The sequence below is a fragment of the Drosophila innubila genome (genome assembly GCF_004354385.1).
Source record: "Drosophila innubila isolate TH190305 chromosome 2L unlocalized genomic scaffold, UK_Dinn_1.0 4_B_2L, whole genome shotgun sequence".
NCBI lineage: Eukaryota > Metazoa > Arthropoda > Insecta > Diptera > Drosophilidae > Drosophila > Drosophila innubila.
In genome coordinates, this window is record NW_022995372.1 from 2,260,204 (window position 1) to 2,282,336 (window position 22,133).

The 22,133-nt window shown below is 33.5% G+C and overlaps 5 protein-coding genes across 5 annotated transcripts; 1 reads left to right on the forward strand and 4 right to left on the reverse strand.

Annotated features, from left to right (window-relative positions):
- The first annotated feature begins 3,403 nt into the window (after positions 1-3,403).
- On the forward strand, positions 3,404-3,980 carry LOC117779602. Its single transcript, XM_034615840.1, has 2 exons — positions 3,404-3,539; positions 3,603-3,980. The coding sequence occupies exons 1-2, from the start codon at positions 3,404-3,406 to the stop codon at positions 3,938-3,940; spliced, it is 474 nt and encodes a 157-aa protein (XP_034471731.1). The 3' UTR covers positions 3,941-3,980.
- LOC117780666 lies at positions 3,957-4,417 on the reverse strand. Its single transcript, XM_034617291.1, has 2 exons — positions 4,349-4,417; positions 3,957-4,293 (listed from the first exon to the last, which is right to left on the reverse strand). The coding sequence occupies exons 1-2, from the start codon at positions 4,388-4,390 to the stop codon at positions 4,003-4,005; spliced, it is 333 nt and encodes a 110-aa protein (XP_034473182.1). The 5' UTR covers positions 4,391-4,417; the 3' UTR covers positions 3,957-4,002.
- Positions 4,418-6,763: 2,346 nt separating this feature from the next.
- LOC117779603 (gustatory receptor 23a) lies at positions 6,764-10,051 on the reverse strand. Its single transcript, XM_034615841.1, has 3 exons — positions 9,179-10,051; positions 6,936-7,094; positions 6,764-6,877 (listed from the first exon to the last, which is right to left on the reverse strand). Exons 1-3 carry the CDS (start codon positions 10,049-10,051, stop codon positions 6,764-6,766), a joined length of 1,146 nt encoding a protein of 381 aa, XP_034471732.1.
- Positions 10,052-12,218: 2,167 nt separating this feature from the next.
- On the reverse strand, positions 12,219-13,493 carry LOC117782335 (ficolin-1-like). The gene is made up of 2 exons (XM_034619432.1): positions 12,517-13,493; positions 12,219-12,458 (listed from the first exon to the last, which is right to left on the reverse strand). The coding sequence occupies exons 1-2, from the start codon at positions 13,482-13,484 to the stop codon at positions 12,341-12,343; spliced, it is 1,086 nt and encodes a 361-aa protein (XP_034475323.1). The 5' UTR covers positions 13,485-13,493; the 3' UTR covers positions 12,219-12,340.
- Positions 13,494-18,678: 5,185 nt separating this feature from the next.
- On the reverse strand, positions 18,679-20,187 carry LOC117782333. Its single transcript, XM_034619429.1, has 2 exons — positions 20,059-20,187; positions 18,679-20,006 (listed from the first exon to the last, which is right to left on the reverse strand). The coding sequence occupies exons 1-2, from the start codon at positions 20,085-20,087 to the stop codon at positions 18,752-18,754; spliced, it is 1,284 nt and encodes a 427-aa protein (XP_034475320.1). The 5' UTR covers positions 20,088-20,187; the 3' UTR covers positions 18,679-18,751.
- Between the last annotated feature and the right edge of the window lie 1,946 nt (positions 20,188-22,133).

The following is a 22,133-nucleotide window of genomic DNA, read 5'->3' on the forward strand; positions in this document are numbered from 1 at the left end:
GATGTCGCTGTCGCTGTCGCTGTGACTCAATTCAGTTGTGTGAAACTTGCCAGGCACGAATTCAATTTCGCGTCCACAGATGCCATTCACCTTCGGCACGTACGACTATCAACGTCAACAAGTTACAAAATGGAGTTGGAGAGGGATAGGAAGAGGGAAAGGGGAGGGATAGAGTCACCAGTGTGTTGTGGGCGTGGCAGAAAACTAAAGTGGAAAACAGCAGTCAGACAATACAATTGCTTCCTTGAATGCATCTGTGCTGTCTCCGCAGTCGCTTCTCTGTCGTTTCTCACTTCCGCTCGAATTGTGAGACATTCCCCACTCTTCTCTCCTCTCTCCCCATTATGTCTCCGCTGAGTTCTCCGTTCTCATTGTAGTTGTTAGTCGCCTTGGCCAACGCTGCTGACATTTTATACTGAATTATTTATTTAGTTTTGCTTTCTCTATGTGCTCATTACATCCTTTTTCTTGCAATAGCCTGTAAACACCGAAATGTAACCAAAGAGGTATGATGTACTACAATTGAAAATTTAGAAACTATAAAGTTGCCTTTTTTAACAATCGATAAATGCTTAAATTACAGGGTATACATATAATATATTATTTCAGAGTTGCCTGCCAAGTAATAGTTATCTAAAAAGAAAAACATTCATTTTTTTGCTTCAAAATTAACAATTGTTTAATATTACAGGGTATACGCTCTATGCCCTCTACATTTCAAAGCTATCTGTTGAGTAAAACATATTTAAAGTGAGATAAAAACATTATTGGTGTCTCTAAAATTCAATATTTACATTTTTTAATGGACTACGGGGTATCTACAAGTTCATTACTGCCCAAAAAGTATACACAACATTTTTATTGAGCTCCATTAAATTTGCAGACGACAAAGTCAACAAGGTTCAAATGACAACGGCGATTAGTTTCAAATCTAATTAAATATTTGGCATCTCTATAAAAGTATCTGCAGACATAAACATATATATATAGGTATATAGATATGCTTACAGTGATATATATATATTAACTGCTGAAAATGAAATTGTTAAAAAATGCGGCACTCAAAATGTTTGATTGCCTCGGAGATTTGACCACAAGTTGTACGTAAATTAAATATGACTGTGAAATATTTTCAATTTGTGGACACAAAAACTTTCATATTCCACTCTCCCAATCTCTCTTGTCTATATATATAAATATATAGAGATTGTGACTGGCTTTGCTGTTACCCCATGGGAAATTTGCTAACAGAAAATAAAAGTTTCTGGTCAAGTGAGTGCCAAACTTTTAAGTGACGCACTTTTCTCTCTCCCTCTCTATGTCACTCTCTCTCTCTCTCTCTCTCTCACTCTCCCCTTGTCTTTTAGTTTTCCCTCTGGTTAGTCCTATGAGAGATTACAGGGCGTATGTGCAATTTATTAGGCTTGAGTCGGAGTTTTGATTGCATTACAAATTGTGCTATTGATTAGCTTTTCTTCCTTACTCATTTTCACATTCTTATAAGTTTATCAAAAAAGTTTTCCCAAGTGGAAGACTTTTAATTTTTTTGTTGTGGGTTATATGTGAATGAATGTTGTCGTAGTTTTTATTTTTTATTCAGCACATTCAACACAGATCTTTGAGCAAACTCAGCGAACAGATTTCAGTGTGCCATAAACAAATTCGTAATTGCCATGTAATTCCTTGTGTTGACAGGCCTCCGACAAACAGATAAGGCCCATTCACTCAGAGAGCCAGAGAAAGAGAGAGGGAGAGACAAAGAGAGAGTGACAGAGATAAGAGACGAAAGATATATGCATATGAGAGTGTATGCTGTGACTGAAATTAGCATAAAACTTCGATTTCCATTGCGGCCATCGCAAATGGCAAATAGCAAATGGAAACTGGCAATGGACAAACTGACAAACTGACAAACTTGGTCAGAATGAGGCGAAAGCACGTATTTGCCAGCCTACAACTGGCAATAGATTGCAAACCATAAGCCCCAATCGGACTTATATGCCACATATATATTTAAAAAAGAGAACACAACGTAAATTGCACAAATAACAATGAATAGACTAGTTTATACCCTCTATTTCTATTCAAATATCTGCTGGCAAATTTTAAAAAATTTACTGACTACAAACTTACTTTAGACAGCAAATAAAAAAGACATATAGAAATATGTTGAACTAGAATATAATTTAATTTACCTAAAATATATTGAAAACTTAACCATATATTTGAAACTGAAACTATAGTTCACATACGAATCGAATAATTTTATTTATACTAGAATATACCATATAATAATTTATTTAATTTACCTAAAACATATTGAAAACTTAACCATATATTTGAAACTGAAACTATAGTTCACTTACAAATCGAATAATTTTAATTATATATTTATTTATTTATCAACTAAGAATAGTTGAATAAGATTTAACTAAAATTATGAAAAATATTTTTAAATTAAAAAGTTAAATTTAGATTTAAAGCTGAAATAATAAAAAAATATAAATTTCAAAGTACAAAAGTCTGGAAAAATTATTAAAACTATTAAATGGTCGTAAAAAATTGCAATTAAAATTCCATTTAAAAAATTTGATAAGAAAATAAAAAATGTATGTTTTTAAATTTAAATTTTAAAAAAAGATAATATTATGGCACATCAAAAAATTGAAGCGGCATCTTATTGAACACATTTTACAGGGTATAACAATCAGTAAAGTACACAGCTTCACACTTGTAAAATATTTGGTTACTTTTTGCATTAATTAGAAATCTATTTGAACTTTTCAATTGGACCAAACTCGAAGCTAAATACTAAATCTATGAGCCTAAAGACTCAACTCTATTGTCTGTCAAAAAGTGAAAAACTGAAATGGGTTAAGGGACTGAAGAACTGAAGTGAACGGAACTTTTCGTTCATTTGACTAATTAAATTTTTGGGTAAAGTTGTCTGCTGAAAATTTTATGAATATTTAAAAAGTTTAGCCAAATGATTTGCCTCATCGTTCAGTTTTAGATACCAGGGCTCGTTGCAAGACAAAAGCCTCTTCAAAAATTGAAAATTCATCAAAAAAGTTGAATCGTTTGCAAAGTGAATCAAATATTCATACATGCACGCAACTTTTTATTAGTTCTTAAAAAAAAAATAATAAAGTTGAATTGGCTTATAATCTCGTGTTCTCTCTAATACTCAACTATCTCATCAACTTTCTCTCTCTCTCAAAAAAGGCAATTAGTCGTAACTTTTAAGGAAAGAAGAACTTGAATGGCTTTTTTGTTTGAAAATGTAAAAGTTAGTGTTGTTAGTTTTGAGCAGTGTTGACTAATGCTCACAGTGTGTGTAATTTATCGATAAGTGCACACAAATTGATTGCCTGTCAAACTGCAAAATTGTTCAACTTCCAAAATGGCCAACAAATATAAGTTAACCGAGTCTGATTTGGAAATTAGCTGGGATCTGGACTTTATAGACAAGCTGCTGAAATGTTACGATATCGAGGTCGAATCAGATACACGGCGTTATCTACTGGATCTGTCCTACAGTGAGCAAACTGAAATCTATTTTAAAAAAAGTTGAATAAATAGCTATATATATTTAAATTTAGCTCTGGCTCGTAATCAGCTCGTTGAGGCGCGTCGTTTTGCCAATTTGAGCAATAAAACCTGCATAGATGTCGAGGATATCAAAATAAGTCAAATGGAAAAAACCGAAGACTTTCAGTTGGGTACATTGCAGTTGACCAAACCGATTGTGCAACATCTAACAACGCCTTCGGTGACAACGAGTCTGTTGTTGCCACCTTGGCGCAATTGTCAGGTGGGCGCCAATGCGGAATTGAAGCAGCTTCTGGTCGAGAGTGATGCAAATAAGTGCACAAATAATGGGGCAACACCCAACAAGTTGCCACGTCTTAGCCAAAGATGCCCCAAGTCCAATTTCTAATTAATTACAATTTATTTACAACATAATACAATACAAGTTTCCAAAATTTAAAATTCCATCTTTTATATGGTTTGATTGAAATTCATTTGCTTGGCCATATGCAACTCGGTCTCGTATCTCTTGAGATTATGGCCAAATTGTCGACACACTTTCGTGTGCAACATACACTTCCTGCAAATTGTTTTCGACTGTATCATCTCCAGATCGTTCGGTGCTTCCAAGATGTTCCACGTGTGTACCGCCTTATAGGCTGATACCATTTGGGCATCACTTCCCGTGGGTTTCTCAAAGGGCACCTGATATGGTTGCATCGATGCAAATATATTGCTCACATCCGTGGTTGCATTCTCTGGCTATATAATGATTTTAAAACAACAGATTTCTCTCACAATTCGTACATCAACTTACGGAGGATGAACCATTCCACATTTCTTCAAAACTAGGATTCATTTTGGCATACAAAAAATAATCTATAACTTCAATGTCAAAAATGACTTTTAACAAATATAATTTTTGACAAATAACTCCCAGTTTGCTGCGTTCAATCAAAGAAATTTACGAGTAATTTTCACTTTTAAAAGCAAGGATCAATACTACAATTTTTTGAAGGTCTTATGATATATCGGTTGTATAATTAATATATATTTTTATGTATTTGAGAAAATTCCCAAACATAAAATTCGCAGCCTAGATGTAAAGAAAAAATTTGTTTACTAAAATTAATCAGGTTTAAATGCAGAATGAATTCAAAGGCCAAACCATGATCAAAATGACATTTCGCTTGAAAATCGGTTCAGTTTTGCCAAGGTTATGAGTGTTTAAAGTGGCTCATACCTTGAATCTAGAAAGTTTACAAGTCCAAATTCTGCCTCGATTTGACATGATTTTTTACAAGAAAATGAAAGGTCTCAGAATCAAATTTAATGTGTTGTTTTACACTAATTATGATATAAGAAGTTTATTAAAAGTGAAAACTTGAGATTTAATTTTTTCAAATTTGAAAAATTCAAAGGGGGGACCCTTTGCATCAAAATCAAGATCTAGAGAAAATTATTTTTTTCACAAATTTATTGAAATTTGAATGCAAAATGAATTTAAAGGCCAAATCATGATCAAAATGACATTCCGCTTGAAAATCGGTTTATATTTTACAAAGTTATGAGTGTTTGAAGTTGGTCAAACCTTGGATCCAGCAAGGAGTTGATTAAAAGTAAAAGCTTGAGATTTAAAATTTACAATTTTCAAAATTCCAAAGGGTTACAGGGAAAAAACTTTGTTTTAACGAATTTGTTAAATGGTTAAAAAGGTTAAGCCATGAACAAAATGTCATTCCGCTTGAATATCGGCTTATATTTAACAAAGTTATGAGTCTTTACATTTTTTAAGCCTTTGATTTAGCAACTTTATATTCATTAAAAAATATGTAGTTACGTATGCATATATTTATTAGAAAAGGAAAACAGATATTAAGAGTTACCTTTCGTAAATCTGCGCCAAAAATAAATCGTTGCAGGATTTTTCAAATTTGAATAGTTGAAGCTGAGTTTAATTTCTGTTTCATTGCTTTAAAATACAAAGTTAAGAAAGATATAAACAACCGCTCAAGTGTATAAAAAACAGATGTTGAAGTGCTGATCCGTAGTTAAATGCTTCCATCTGCTTTTCGCATTTAACTCGTTAATTTATTCCGAGGATCGGGCTAAATAAATAATATAGTAAACTCTCAACGCTTAGAGCTCTTCATAAATATGTATTTGCAAATCGAGTGTTTTAGTTGTTCTATGTTAATTAAGAGGAGAGTTTCATCTTGAGCATCTGGCCGTGTGGTAAATAATATTTACATATCTCGACATTTGCATAGCTAACGACAAAAACTGTTCCCACAAAACGAGAGAGAGAGAGGGAGAGAGAGAGAGCCCTACATTCTCTTAGCATGTCTCTGGGGCTGATAAAACACACCCATGATAACCTCCGGTTCAGGTTTAAACCTTTGTCTCAAACCCCGAAGGAGTTTACAAATTAATGCGAACTCGCACGTGTTAATTCAAGGATGTGCTCCTGCTGCTCCTGCTTCTGCTCTTGGCGCTACTTTATCCTTTTCTGCATGTGGTTCGTATTTGGCATCAAATTTGCATATTAGAAAACTTTTCTGCTTGTGAAATGTCAGTTTAATATGCGTGAAGTAGTTTTGTCTGCTTGTAAAATGCGCTTAAGAAAAACTCAAGTTTATATAGTCTTAGTTTTCCATCTGGGAAATTGTGTGTGCGGCAAATTCAGACTTGCCAAGCCCCAAATACAATTCGTGGGTGGCATAAATAATTAAGGCAAATTTAGAACATGTAAGGACACATTGCCCAGTCGAATGTTTGCTTACTACTGTGTTAAAAAGATGTAAAAATTGCAAGCGAAATTGTGAAATATTGTAAGGCAATCTTCTGAATGAAATAATTATTTTTTTTTTAATTTTAATGACATATTTAAAAGTAATAAAAAATTTTTAAAATAAGAGTTAAAATAAATGTATGTAATTAGAATGTATTCTTTTAAGGAAACCCAATTCAAAATGAGTATACCTAGAATTTTATTTTTTATCTATGCATTTTTTCGCGTTTGTTTTTATACTGTGTATTAAAGGTGGAAAAACATGGATTTTTTTTTATAAAAATAAAAAAAAAAATCGGCACGCGAACAAAACTTTAGCCTTTCAGACAAGTTATTTATGTGTTTTGGTGAGTGCGAAAAACGTTTTAAAAATTACAACACCATTTTTTAATGTTAACTAATTTATTAAAAACTAAAATATTCTTAGGATCATTTTATCATTTATTCCAGTTGCAGCTCGGGTGACTTTTCCGTCTTCAGAGCAACCTGAGAGCCCTTCTCGGCGAACATAAACTGTATGAGGATGACCAGATAAGTAACGACAGCAGCACACATCTAAAAAAGTAAGAGGGTTATTAAAATACTATTTTATTTTAAACATCAAAAAACGAACACTGCTCAGCAGATGCAGATTAAGACTAAAAAAATCCTTGGCGGTCAGCACAAAACGTTGATGTAGAGTTTGTAAAAGAAATTCGCAGACCAAATCGTTGTAGCGTTTACAGCCGAGAGGTTTAACCAGCTTAGAGATAAGACAACCGATCTGACGACTCTAAAAAGAATGCCATATTTTAAAAGAATATATACTAAAATAAATGTGCATCTCACATGATTAATACTCTGCTGACAGTGCCAACAAATGACCGAGAAAATCACTCCCAAGTTGCCTAAAATGCCCAAATGAAAGATAATCGTGGCTAAAGAATCGGGCTTAAGCAGCAGATTCTTAACCAGCCAATATGAGTTGAAGACAAAGCTTAAGAATAAAACTATAAATATGATCAAGAGACTGTTGCCATAGCTTAAATTGATCACAGCAAACAGTTGATTCAGTTGGCTACAACGAAGTTTTAACTGAACAACAGACTCAACATCTGGAGACTGTCCAAGACGTATCGATTGTTGTCTGGCCAAGAGATTTAAGCTCTTCCGAACACAGACCACACGTACATTGGCTACCAAAACATCGGAGAGAAAGCCATAGAGTCTCAGTTGTAAGCCCAAATAACTGGGAATTGTATACCAAAAGAGAGACAAGTTACTCTGATCATTTAGCCAAATTCTACAGGAGCAGACTACAAACATAATTGCAAAGCTGGGCAAGAGAGCAAAACAAATGGAGAGAGCAACTGAGCGATGATAATCAAAGTGGCTGCGTTCCTGCTCCCAAAGTGGTCGATGATTGCGACGTTGCAGAAAAGTGTCCAACAAAATGATGAGATGACCTGAGGTCAGCAGAAGGAACAACGTGTGTGTAATCAAACAGTCGAGTGCACACTTCTCAAAGATCGGAGAACGTGTTGCTGTGTGTGTCCAGATCAAGGGATACCAACAGAGCCAAACACCAAGTATCAACAACTGCAAACGATGGAGATTTAAATTCCAACGGACTCCAAAGAAACACAGCACTAAATGGAACAACTGACGTGAGATTCTCAACAACTGCATGGCGACTAATGGAAAAACAATCAAAGGAATATTTAAATGACGGTACAAATGTGGAAAGCACTTAACGGAATATGAAATGTAGCTAAAAGTGTGGAAAATAAGTGGAGTGAAATATGTAAAGGAGCTAAAAGTGCAATGTCAGCAGAGTTCAAGCCATTCATCATTGTCGTAATTATAAAAGTAATTTCTGTTAAGAACCCTAAGACCCTTGAGAAAAAAATATGTGAATGAATGTAAAATTCTAGATGGGGAAACATTGCAAAAAGATAAACTTTTATTTACAATTTCTTACACATTAGCTTAACTCTTTTTTTAATTAATAGTAGACAATTAAGTAATACTTAAATAAATATATTTTTTTACAAATCAGAGAGGTGTGTTCTACATATCTCTAAAAGCTCAAAAGCAACCCAAATGGAATTGTTGGTGTTCCTGGCAACACATTGCTTTCAAATGTCTAAGAAATTGGTCAGAGATTTGACCTAATGCAATATCTACTGAATTAAATTATATTTTAAATTGTATAAAAATTGTTAATAAATTGTAAAAAGTTGTTAAGAAATTTGACAAAATGTAATTATTACTGCATTGAGTTAAATTATTTTTTGGATTGACTAAAAACTGCATATATTAAAAATTTAATGAATTATATAAATAGTATAAAATATTTCTAAGCTTAATGATTTTTTAAACTTACAGTAAATTTGAGGCAGCCAATTTTTTTTTTGTCTTGGGAAATATGCTCGAAAAAATTAAACCTCTGACATTTAAGGAACAACGAAATTTCGAACGGTTGTTTTTTAAAGCAAATCTCCTCAAAAAACTCTAGAGATTTCTGGAGCACATTTGAGTATTATTACTAAAATTCATTAAAATGTCTGCAGCTTTATTAAATTAATTAACTTCGGCTAAAATTTTTCGACAAACGTTTATTAGAAAAAAATACAAGTAAAATAAAGCTTTTGATAAAAAGTTATTTTATTATTTTGTATGTCAAAAATAAAAATTAAAAATAAGTAGAAATTAATTATAAAAATTAGGTTTTTTAGTGTATGTGAAGTGAGTTTTTCAAATACAAATTATAAAAATAACTGATACTAATTTTTTGATAGAAAAAAAATGTTTATTTTTTCAAATTTCATTTTTAATGAGAATAATTTTGTTGATCTTTGGAATGAGCGTACTCACATTTTCGGTGCTCGCATCGCCGTACCAGAAGAGGGATGTGATAAGAGTGCCCATGGCCAGGCAGGTGGCACCATTGAAGACATAGAGATAGAGCTGTTGGTCCCTGTAGGCCTCCGTGATGATCCAGTAGGCATTGGAGACAAACTCAAAGCCGCACATCACCTGCAGACCCAACATGCCCCAGCCATAGCAATCGCTGAAGGTCTCGTAGCTTTCGAAGATGCGGTCATAGGTCAAACGCAATGTCTGCAACTGTCTGCTCTCGTCTAGGCCAAAGGGCTGCCAAATATCATTGCCATCGGCCAGGCTAAGAAGTGAGTGTCGCAGTTGAAGAGCTCGTTGATTCATCTCAATCACCTGCTCGATCAGTTGCACGTAGCGAAAGCGCAGCAACCACATTTGTGGCATGGTCGACGACAAAACCGGCGAGACACTACCTCTCGAATTGGCCCAAAACTTGGCCAAATCGCAGGCTAACTGGATGCCAATAAGTAGCAAAAGTCTCAAGGCCCTTTTGCAACCCCGTGACATTCCCAGACGTTGCATCTGCAGCTGGGATTGAAAACGCAAGTCCATCAATCGGGCATGGGATCTATGTTTGAGAGCACTCTCAAGTTGCAGGAGCAGACCCAGCAAGGAGTAGCCAATAAATAGAGCCGTGCCACTGATATAACCAATGGATAAACCTGCTGTCCTCCACAGGAAACTGAAGCCGGTCGAGACAATCACCAGTAAGTAAGCTGACCAAAGACAACGAATAAACAATGCGAATAAAAAGCGAAATAACTGAGAACAAGGCGGCAATGGAACCAAGCCCATTAACCAGTAAATTCCCAAGAGACTGCGTGCAGTTAGACACTCGACCGATTTCATACCGCTCTCCAAGAAATCTCAACCTAAACTAAGTCGAGACACGCCCTTAAGTTGAAGGACACTAAAATATTCTAAACAGAAAAAAACAATACATCATAAATGACAGCCTAAGTGAGCCATAAAATAATAGAGCTGTAAAAATGTAGATAGAAACAGATACTAAATAACAATTTCTTAAAATAAGAAGTAAGTGATTTACTTACAGTTACAATTTCCTACTTATAAAAATCTTATTCTGAACTTTTTCACAAATCTGATTGGATTTTCTAGGTCTTTTTCAATCCACCAACTTAAAAATTTCGGACCGCCAACCTTACATTTTCTTAGTAGTGAATATAATTTTAATTATAATAAGATTTAATTTTACATTTTTATATTCAAATTGTTTTTACACCTTAATATATTTTTATAGTATTTTGTTCCCTCTGTCAACTGCTTTTAGTTGACGTCAAATAAAAACATAAAAATATTAAATATCTAACTAATAATAAAAATTGTTCTCTTGATTCTTTTCTCAAAAAATTTAAAAAAATTCTTCCTTCGTTTTTTTTAAATAAAACAAAATTATTAACTAGTTGTTAAACTAAAATTTTTTTTTTCAAATAATAGTATAACTTTGATTTAATTTATTATGCTCAAAAATGTATTTTTCAATATTTTGCAGTACAAATTGATGCAGTTTATAAAAGTATTTCTAAATTTTGTTACCTTTTTATATTTTTGGTATGTATATTTAATTTTTATTATAAAATTTAAATGTTTTTTCATACCAATTTAATTTTTATATTGATTTTATAAATTTTTATACAGACCAATGTGGTAATTTCTTCCTTATGATGATATGAGTATTTTGAAATTCTTAAAGAAAACTGACAACACAGAAGCAAATGTTTAGAAAATGTTTTTTCATCTGTATACCCTTTACGAAAACTCGTAACTCTTAAATAATTGTCAAGTGACAGTCTTAAGTGTCTCCTATTCAACTTCGAGTAGTTGCTTGTTAATAGTTAATTTTAGTTGCTTCCCAACGAATTAGTGATGGAATTTTCGATGATGTCGGGGGGTAAATAAGTAGTACAAAATTTATCCATTTCAAGTTGTGGATAAACCCGAGGCGCTTTTTGTCGAAATTTCTTAGCAAAACCACGGAGAAAGTACGATGATGCGAGTGGCTGATGTGGTGGCAATCGAGCTCTGGAATCCGATTAAAAACTTGAACCATCAAACTTTGCTCTCTTTCTCTTTCTCTCTCTCTCTCTCTATCTTTATCTATCACTCAGTCTGTCTCTCTCTCTCTCTCTGGATTGAAGCGATGTGGGCGCAGTTCAAATGGCTGCCGGTTTATGAATTATGCATTTTAGCCCGAGGGGAACTTTTCCGTTCAAAGCTAAAAATTATCCGCTTTTTTTCACAACTTGACTGGCAACTAAAAAGGGTTGTGGTTACTTTGAAGATTAGGCTGAACCGTTTGGTTGCTATGGCTGCTGTGGCTTACGCATTTCTCCCTCTGTATCTTAGAATTTCCCGAATTTCCTCGACACCCCCTTTTGCATTTATAAGTGCGCACAAAATGCATAATTTACAAATATATAACTGTCGAGAATTGCAAATAACTATTTATGTATAATTTATATCTAAATGTTTAAGAAGAAAATGTGCGTAAATTCTTTTTATCGATTTCTTTTACTATAAATAGTCTATAATCTTTAAAATTATCTTTTTTATATCCATTATTTTGTTTCTGTTTTTTTTTTGCTCTGATTTTTCCTTATGTGTGTTTAGTCTGCTTTCGGAATTCAAGACATATTCGAAGTCTCTAAATCGACTCGGCTATTGATACTGTTCAAGAATATATATACCATAAATTGAATAACTAGGGTATCTGTTCTTGGGTTATCATTCCCAAATATGTTTGGGTGAAAGTTTATGACAGGCAGATGGAGGCTGCTGTCTGATAACCCAAGAACAGATACCCTATTTATTCTCTTCTACAGGGTATTACAATTTTTTCTGCAAATATATGTTTAGTATTAAAAAACTAGTGAGGAGATGTCAGTCATTTTGCTTCAGGTAGTACATTAGTCGGATCTGGCCAGAACGGACCAAAAAAAAGAGCTGGGGAGAGAGAAAGGAAGTGTGATCGAAAGAGAGATACATAGAGAGAATGTCAATTACTTTTATTTTTATTCTCTTCAAATATGCATATAAAAGAGTAGATAAATGGATATTACAAGACATGAAAATAAATTATTGAAACAGTTTGGGATACATTAGTTAGTGGATCCGTCTTCACTTTCTCGGCCTAATCAACATCACAGCTGTTTTAAGGGAGTACTCGTGACCTCGGAAATGGTACCAAATGACGCCCTTATGATTAGTGTTGTCATTATACTTCCCGGCCAAATTGCTGTAAGAATTCAAGTTAATAAGAGAAACATTAAAAATCAATTCACATTCCATCATACCTGTTTTGACAATTTCTGTACCACCAGGCACCAGTGCTGACTTTGGCACAGTCTACATTTGACTTTTCATCATTATCCCGATCAGCTGTAGAAAATTTCATGCCACGATGATAGTCGAGTGAATCTCCTGCAGTTCCATTGGCTTTACCCAGAGTGTGTAGGACATATTGTTGATCCTCGTTGCCAATGGCAAAGTCATCATACGACTCCAGCCTTTTATCCCCCTCGAAATCCTCAAGAATCACAAGTAGCTCCTGTTTCCTGTCTGCAGTTAGTGCGTGTATTTTATCCAACCCCAAGAAGAATTCTCCATCCAGATTTCCAAATCCATTTTTGTACTCGGTCCAGTTGCGATAGAAGTTGACACTTCCATCCATTCTCCTCAGGATAACTGTCCATCCTCCACCTCGAGTTTCCAGATCGCAGGCAACTTTAAAAGATTGGTTGCTAAATTTGGGAATGAGTATTTCGTTGATCCCATTAGATTTGACTTCGGCACAATTGTACGGGTAAATAAGTGCATCCATCACCTTTTTTTGTCGTTCCACTTCCGATCGCAGAGATTGATTGTCCACTTTACATTGCTTTTGTTGTTCCATCTCCGCTTTAAGTTGCCGAATTTTTGAATCCTTATCAACTCCCTCATTCTTCAGTTTTTCCAGTTCCGTTCTAAGGTATTGATTGTCCACCCGTAGAGACTGAGTCTCTAACTCCTTATTCTCTATAATTTTCTTCTGTTGTTTCAACTCAGATTCCTTATCGTCTCCATATTTTCTTTGTCGCTCCAGTTCTGCTTTAATGAATTGAATAGTCCCTCTAAGAAATTCAACATCGGCTCTCAGAAATTCCGTTTCTTTATTATCTTCCACTTTCTTCTGTCTATCGAGCTCGGCTCTAAGAAGTTGATTTGTCTGGGAAAATTTCGATATTTCGGAACTCAATTCGGAAAGTTTAGAATGCATTGACATAAGTAACTTTGTGTCATTGTTTTCGGAAACATAAATGGCTTTAGAGAACGTTGAATATGAATTTAACACAAGGATTATAAAAATTAATTTTGCCAACATTTTGCAACCGATTTTAACAGAACGAATTTGAAGACTGATTGAGTCAAAATTTGACTTGAGTAGTAGAAAACAATTCTCGAACGATTATACAAAACATATATACTTTATATATACTTTCAATATCGCTGTATTTGTTTTTTAGCCACATGATTTTTTGATTTTTTGGCTGCTAGCGGGTAAAAATGAAATGTTTCTAGAAGTTTTTTGTTTTTGGTAGATTATTTCCACATCAAGTTCAGTGGTGGTCAATGTTATGAACGCGTCTAATCAGTAGCTCGAGGTCACCAACACACGCACAACACACACAGAGTGATAACAAATGAATGCGGAAATGCGAACAGTTGTGTTTTTTATAAACTGTAAGAAATAGTTGCGCAATTTCTGTTGCTAAAAATGCAGAGTATAGCGGATTCTTTTTAACTAAAATTATTTGTTGATTTGTAGTATAAAATGGAAATAATTAACTATTTTGTTTTTTTTTTTTTATTTATACAAACAATATATTTCGGAATTGATATTTTTTAAATTTAACTCTTTTTTGTGATCCCGGTTTTCTAGGTTTTAAGTTGTAGCCTCGGGTTGTGGAACATGGTTTTTCAGACATATAAATCCACTATAGGAAATTAATTTTTTTTATATGAACCTACAAAAATACGTATAAATTAAAATGTTATTCCATTTTACATATTTTGAACTTTAATACTTCATAATATACTTTCTGTCATTTTTAAAGTACACAGGGTAAGGTAAAAAAAGAGTTTTGATTAAGTTGAATGGGCAAAAAAGGTTGTAAGAAAAACTGAGCTTGACATAAGAATGTCCATTTCACACACATAAATGGATAATTAGTTTATGGTCACAAATGATGTCGGTCTGTGAATGTGACAGTCAATTAAATGTTGCATCTTTGTGTGAATTTGAGTGTGTTGTTGGTAAACCACAAGGATTTTCCGGTTATATCAGACACACTCAAACCGAGGTGTCGAAAATGGAATACTGCAATTTTAATTGGAACGCAAAATGGCAACTCCAAGAACAGTCCGAGAGAAAGAAAGAAAGGGAACTGTATTCGACCGCAATGCGAGAAAGAATAAGTGAGAGGGATAGAGTTTTGCATATTTAACAAAGCGGAATTTAAATGAAAATTAATACCAACAACTGGAAATTGGTGAAAAAAAAAACCAACTAAAAGTTGACTTTGTATTTGTGCAGCATAACTGAACCGCAAGTGGAATGAATTGCAATGAATCCAACTAATTGGCAACGTTTACCAGCTGGAAATTGTCTCGTAATTTGAAATTAACAGCAATTTTCTTCAATTCACACGATAAATATCTAAGGAATGTGTTAATCCAATAAAGGAAACTGTGCAAAACTGAGATTGGTTTGTCTTGTCGTTTATTTTTATGGCCCAAGTTGTCGATATGTTGATATATTTAATGTACGTATTTCTCAAAGCTGGATGAGAAGTAGCGGAACACATAAATCTAAAATTTCCCAAGTATTTGAGCACCAATAAATTTTCATTTTGATAAACCCTTAAGCCTTTTCATGGCCAAACAAAACTTTTGTGATTTATGAAGTTTTCAGCTACTTCGTTGCTCCTTTGGCAATAAAACACAAAACCAAATACATTCGACATGAGATACACAACTTTTTCTGTTTATGTATTTACATTTTAAACAGGGGTGAGGAGTCAGATACATATAAACCTTATCTCTATAAAATGCTATAAAAATAAAGTGTAAAAAAAGAGTGCGAAAAAATGAAAACAACTTGAAAAATATGTAAGAGATACATAAAAATTATTTGTGATAAAAACTCTTCAACTGTTAAAACAATTTTCATAAATTTCATCAATTTGAATTACAAATAAAATTCGTTCATAAATACGAGTATGAATATGAGTGTGAATACTCGTATTCTTGTGCACAGCTTGCGTTGATGTACGAGCAAAATTCATAAACAAAATGAGATATGCTTTCTCTAATATTGCTGATTTCCATATGCGAAAATGGAATGAGATTGAGGATTGAGGATGAGGACATGACATGACGATGACAACATCTGCGTCAGCTGGCGATCAAAGTCAAATTAAATTGAAACAACTTTTGGACCTTCTAGCTCTTCAGCTGTCTCGTGTATTTCCATTCCACATATATTCTATACAACATGTGCTTTTCAAATTACGCACTTCTTTCCCAGAATCGTTCATTCATCTGAAACGTGACACCGTTGCCAAACAAGTATTCACATTGCATTCATTCATTGTACTCACAAGTTGTGCTAACATTAAATTGAACTAATTGTCATAGGTTCTGTTAACTTTCGCTTTGTTCTTAGCTTGAAAGTTGCTTCCTATTTCATGATTCAGACATTAAATTAAGTGATTCCTGGCACTGACAGTTGATATTTTAATTCAAAAATTCCACAAAATATACATATGTAATATGCTAAATTTAGCTCAATTTGGAAGTAACCAAACCTCCAAGAAAGTGATAAAAAATATGTTACGTGCTTTACATTGTATTTTCCTTTTATAATCTAAATTCTATATTGGTATATCTACTCAGAAAAACTAAATATTTTATTATAAATTTTACATTTATTTTTCAATAAATATTTACACACTAATCTTTTGAATATGTTATATTTAAGTAAGCATAATCTATAGCTGCTAAGTTACTACTTCAGAAATTGTTCTTCAATATATTTACTTGACTTTTCATTTAACTGAAGCAAATTTATTTTTATGGGTATGCTCACATATAATTGTATCCCTTTTTCCCCATTTTAATTATAGTCATTGAACATTATTTTAACCCCTCAATGCCCATTTAAAACAGAAACAACACATGGGACAATACAAAATGGTTTGGACTTTGTGTAAAATTGTTGGAATTATTTTTCAGCACTCGTATCTGCCATAGTCATAATATCAGCGTACGTGTTCAGCAATGCTCAACCGATATGCTAGAATAATTTTATTCCATTTTTACCCTTTCCATTTTGTTGTTGTAATTTTTTGCAATTTCTATTTGAACGCATGGCGCCAAATGATGCGGCTAAAATGGACGAAAAATTGTTGAATGGTTGAAACTGTTGCCCTGTTGGCAAGTTGGCAATTTGCCAACATTTAATGACCAAAAACTAATACCAAAAACAATTTACATTGCATTACAATTGTTTGACATTTTCAAATTGAAACTTATCTCGCATTTATTTTGGCTTATTTATTTGTTGCAACTCAAGCGCATTATGCAGCATTAACATTGCGCAAACAATAATAAATTTTTTTAATAAGATATTTATTCTATGTGACTAAAGGATTATCCATCTACTTTATAAGGTCAAACATCTCTTCTTCATCATTTAAAATATATTTTATACTTTTAAGGTAAGAACATACCACACTCAAAGTAGGAAAATATGTGAAATACTTATTTAAGCAAAAAATAAACTGCTTGAATATTCATCACTGGGTAGAAAAAAGACAGTATACAAATGCGTTATTCAAAATTTAATCGTCAACCAACTCAACCCTTTCTTAACTCGTTTTATGAATAGAATTATTATTAGAATTATAAAAATTAAAATTTCATGATTTTTCAATACAAATTTTGATTTAGATATTGTTTCTCAATATTAAAACATTTTAATGTTTACGTAATGTTGTCGGAAAAAAGTCAATATATATATATATATTTTTTAAAATTTATAATATTTGTATGTAAAAATAGTTAAGTGACCACAATGACATTCCGCTGGAAAATCGGTTTAGTTTTGTCAAAGTTATGAGTGTTTAAGGTTGGTCGAACCCTTGAGCAACTTTACAAGTCAAAATTTTTGTCCAATTTGGCATGATTTTATGCAAGAAAATAAAAGGTCTCAGAATCAAGTTTAGAGGCCAAAACATGATCAAAATGACATTCCACTTGAAAATCGGTTCAATTTTCGTAAAGTTATGACAGTTTGAAGTTGGTCAGATTCCTCATCAAGCAACTTTACAAGTCAACATTTTTGTTTGATTTGACATGATTTTTTACAAGAAAATGAAAGGTCTCAGAATCAAGTTTAAAGTGTTTTTCTATACTAATTACGATATAAGGAGTTGATTAAAAGTGAAAACTTGAGATTTAAAATTTTCAATTTTCAAAATTCCAAAGGGGGGACCCTTAGCATCGAAATCGAGTTTTACAGGAAAATAATTTTTTTATAATTTAATAAAGTGTGACTGCAGAATGAATTTAGAGGCCAAAACATGATCAAAATGACATTCCGCTTGAATATCGGTTGCATTTTACTAAAGGTATGACAGCTTGAAGATGGTCAGACTTAGGATATAGCAACGTTTCGGTACCGGTTCCGGTATAATTCCCTGGTTGTAGGTGCTTTTATCACGCTTTAAACGTATTTGTTGCAACTTGCAACTTTTGTGGGCCGCATAATGCGACATCTTCTTCAACTTGTTGTAGAGAATGTTTTGTTATTTATGTATGCGCCTGTTGCAGCTACAGTTTGTTGCAACTTCTGTTGCAATTTGGTTGTTGCTGCTGCTGTCGTTGTTTTTTTTGTCTTGTCGTTGTTGTTGTTTTGTGTTTGGGAACTTTGGCGTGGCTTTCAAGTTGTGTAGAGCCCTATTTGCAGCTGGCAAGGAACTGAATGGAACGACTGGAGATGTTGGTAGATCCCGCTGCAGCAGTTGGATGGTAAATAAATCACGTATTTAAACAAGTTGCCGAGTGTTGCGGCCCCAAAACTTCAGAGTGTAAACACTGCACGTACACGACGAGTTTGGTTTATGACAAATGTTCGCAGCATTTTCAAATAACGCAAAAGAAACAAGCATTAAGTGCGATAGATAGAATTTACCCACTAAAGTAGTGGATTATCTTCTACAACTGAGTAGAAGTGCTGTACTAGCAGTATACCCTGTAATACGTAGTTAAAGTTGTCAATTTCTAAAACAAATCTGCTCAATAAGCCTGCTTTAAAATAATAATTCTATTACTTTATATGTTAAAATTGCAAATTTTTAAACTTGATTTTTAGAAGTATTATTTTTCTGTGTAACGGACTAAGAATACACCTCATAAAAAGCTTTTTAAATGTAGGACTTTCTCTACTTTATTGTATCTATAACTCGCATATCTTTTAAAGAGTATTTTTTAAGAGTAGAGCAGAATTCCTTCGCTGTCTTCCTCCAGCTTGCGCTCCCACAAGATTCGAAAGGATACATCGCCACATAGGGAACCATACTTTTCAGTATGTGTAAGATAACCATTCTTAAACTGTACCAAGATCGGCAGAAAGGCAGCTATAGCTGCTCGGGTCTCGCTGTGTTGCTTCGAATGCAGAACAAGAATGAAACCATTGGGAAATACTGCAAATCTCATGGTAGTTCCCTCAATTTTATAGGTTATAAAAGGTCGTACTTCTCGATTGCCCGAAACATGATCGCTATGCAGTTCACTGAGCATTTCCAGATCAATCTTAAAGGGCAGACAGAAGGAGGCGTGCACAATATTCTTACTGAAGACTGTAATGTCCGTCTTGTAGTCCAGTTCCTCGACCATGTGAATTACTTTAAGTATCGCATTGCGAGCTGAATCGGCTGTTAAAGCCGTTGAAGTTATTTTACCACCTGCATATATTTTTGCCTCAGCACTGGGATTACGTAGGCGTAACGTTAAGGCCGGATGATGGGCTGGATCATAACGGGAATTGTCGAGAAGAATCGCCAGTTCGAAGAGACTGAAACGACAATTGACGTCGACGAGACAGGTGAAGGGTCTGTAGAGCAGCTGCAGATTCTTCTCGATCTCGCCCACCTTTTCAATATTCTCAAAAATGTTATCGTAATCGATATCATAATCTGGTATTATAGGTATTTCCGTTTCCGTTGCTCTACAACAAACCGACTCCAATTCATTATTACTCTCTTTATCAGATTCACTTTCTATTCGATTCAACTCGAGATTCTTTTGCATTTCCAATATTTCCGAGGATCCGAAGAGTCTTTTCAGCTTTGACATATCAATATTGGCACCAACGTTGATATCTTTTGTTACGGGATATTCATTCTTCACAAAGTCTCCAATTATTTCGCTTTTCGGCTCAGTCTTATTGTAATGAAAATCCATTGTCATGTTTGAAATTTCCAATTCCATCTGCTTGGCATCATTTATTTTATACATATGTTCCAAATTTATATCCTCCTCTTCATACCAAGGACTATCATCTTGTACACAATTCTTCTCTTTTATTAAATCACTCTCCACAGCAATGTCTTCCTCAATAAAATTACCAATTTTTTCCAACTGTTCAGTTTTTAATATATCACTTAATTCTAAACTGGTTGCCCTTAATTTCACATACTTGTCAGAATATTTAATTGTATCATAATCATAATTAGATTCCAAACTGAAGTAGGATAAGTAGAAAATAGAGCATGGCTTAAAGTCTTGCAACTTACCCATCTATATTAATATCTTTCTTTTCCATTTTCGGATATAGAGCTGAATCTCTTTTCTATTCTAAACTAAAATGTCAACTGAAATTTGAATATACTTAGTAAAAAAATGCTTCTTGATAGGAAAATCAACGTTACGATTGAGAGATCTTTTTATTTACTTACGATTATCAGTTAATATTTAAGGCACAAAAAAAATTAGTTTTCAAATATAAGTACAACTAAATTTGCAAATAAATACATATTCAAATATATTTTATGTACCTTACCATAAAGTTATAATTTATTCCCATTTTTTTAGCAAATTAAAATATATTAAATTAAGTACATTTTCTTTGACATCGCGAATTAAAAGCTGGAGGTTCCAAGCATCCTTAAATCTTGACAAGCATGATTCCAATTGTGGCTAAATAATTTTCATCTAGTTCGAATGATAAATTCAAATGTAGTCCAAAGAAAAACTTTACAAAATATTTACGTAACACGCAACCAATCCGATTACATTACAAACAATATATATTTTACATAAAGCGATATAATTACTTTTTAGTATAACTAATTTAATTAGTATTAAAAAGTGCAATTTCACAAAATTATCATCCTCTATTTTTCTGATTATCATTAGTTTCATTTAGTTCACAGTTGGTTACAGTCTCAAAAATGATGTTGAATATAAATTTCATAATATTTGTATTAAATACTTATGTAATGGTATCTGGTTCTTTTTCGAATAACGAATACAATGAGACTATTTCATTTCGATCAAAACCTTACGCACATGATTGTGTGGAAGCAACTTCCAATTCGGAGTCCTCTAGTGGGATCTATAAGATATTATTTCCCAGTAACAGTGAAGACCCAATTGAAATGGCTTGCGATGCAAGGACTCAAGGAGGAGGCTGGACTATTATTTTAAGACGGACTGATGGAAGTGTTGATTTTGATCGGAACTGGAATTCATTTAGAAAAGGATTTGGAGATCTGGACAATGAGTTCATGTTAGGATTGGATACGATACATGCACTAACTGCAAACAGAAGTCAGGAGTTGCTCGTAGTCCTGGAAGACTTTGATGGAGCTGAAAGATATGAGCGGTATGAGAGATTTGCAATTGGTGACGAGGACTCAAACTATGTATTACTCACTTTGGGAAAAGCGAGTGGCACTGCTGGTGACTCACTCCGATATCAACATGGCATGGAATTCACCACTGTTGATCGGGATAATGATCGTTGTTCAATTGGAAACTGTGCCAAAATTTACACTGGCGGCTGGTGGCATAACAATTGTACTGAATGGTATGAGGAACTTGGAAATGTCTTAAAAACATTGTTTATAAACTTGAATTCTTGCAGCCACTTGACTGGTACATACAACGACAATATCCGGAACAGGGGCGTTACTTGGGACCGTTTTCGCGGTGAAGCGTACTCCCTGAAAAGAGCCATAATGATGATAAGGCCAAGAATGTAAACTCTATTAATGTATTTGGACATACTTTATTCTTAAGTAATTAGATAAACCCTTTAAAATTTGTTTTAAAATTGTAATCGTCACTAGCGTAATTATAATATAATAATAAACTACGAATAAAATAATTATACTTTGTAATTTGTTGCTTTCAAATTGAAATTCCATCACAATAATAATACAAAATCTTAGTATCTCAAATGACTAAAATTATAATACAATGCCACGAATTAGAATTGAATAAAACTGATTACTTTCCGACAAAGAATATGATAACTACCTTGTATATGCTTTAATTATTCTATTGTGAGAAAGTAAAGCAGTCTATTTAATTCTGATTAATGTGTTGATAAGCTTATTATCTTTGATCTCGAAATTGTGCTACTATAGTAATAAAACTATTGTTGGCAATTCACATGACAAACTACAACAAATGGTGAGTGGGACAATAACAACAACAACAATATCAACATAAAAAGAGACAAATATTAAAAAGTGAGTTCAATGTGTGTGTGTGTGTGTCCTTTTATGTCCATGTCATGCTCAAATTTACACACTGTTGACCATATTTTATGTCCATTCTGGTTATGAAATTTACAGAGCTGTCA

What these genes read in the sequence shown, in the direction of transcription:
- LOC117779602 (XM_034615840.1), top strand. Translation starts at nt 3,404, where the DNA reads ATGGCCAACAAATATAAGTTAACCGAGTCTGATTTGGAAATTAGCTGG. An exon ending in TCTACTGGATCTGTCCTACA is followed by an intron (nt 3,540 to 3,602) that starts GTGAGCAAACTG and finishes ATTTAAATTTAG; the next exon opens with CTCTGGCTCGTAATCAGCTC.
- LOC117780666 (XM_034617291.1), bottom strand. Translation starts at nt 4,390, where the DNA reads ATGAATCCTAGTTTTGAAGAAATGTGGAATGGTTCATCCTCC. An exon ending in TGTGGAATGGTTCATCCTCC is followed by an intron (nt 4,294 to 4,348) that starts GTAAGTTGATGT and finishes ATCATTATATAG; the next exon opens with CCAGAGAATGCAACCACGGA.
- LOC117779603 (XM_034615841.1), bottom strand. Translation starts at nt 10,051, where the DNA reads ATGAAATCGGTCGAGTGTCTAACTGCACGCAGTCTCTTGGGAATTTAC. An exon ending in GCGATGCGAGCACCGAAAAT is followed by an intron (nt 7,095 to 9,178) that starts GTGAGTACGCTC and finishes CATTCTTTTTAG; the next exon opens with AGTCGTCAGATCGGTTGTCT. An exon ending in ATCTGCATCTGCTGAGCAGT is followed by an intron (nt 6,878 to 6,935) that starts GTTCGTTTTTTG and finishes TTACTTTTTTAG; the next exon opens with ATGTGTGCTGCTGTCGTTAC.
- LOC117782333 (XM_034619429.1), bottom strand. Translation starts at nt 20,087, where the DNA reads ATGGAAAAGAAAGATATTAATATAGATGG. An exon ending in AAAGATATTAATATAGATGG is followed by an intron (nt 20,007 to 20,058) that starts GTAAGTTGCAAG and finishes ATCCTACTTCAG; the next exon opens with TTTGGAATCTAATTATGATT.
- LOC117782335 (XM_034619432.1), bottom strand. Translation starts at nt 13,484, where the DNA reads ATGTCAATGCATTCTAAACTTTCCGAATTGAGTTCCGAAATATCGAAA. An exon ending in TACAGAAATTGTCAAAACAG is followed by an intron (nt 12,459 to 12,516) that starts GTATGATGGAAT and finishes GAATTCTTACAG; the next exon opens with CAATTTGGCCGGGAAGTATA.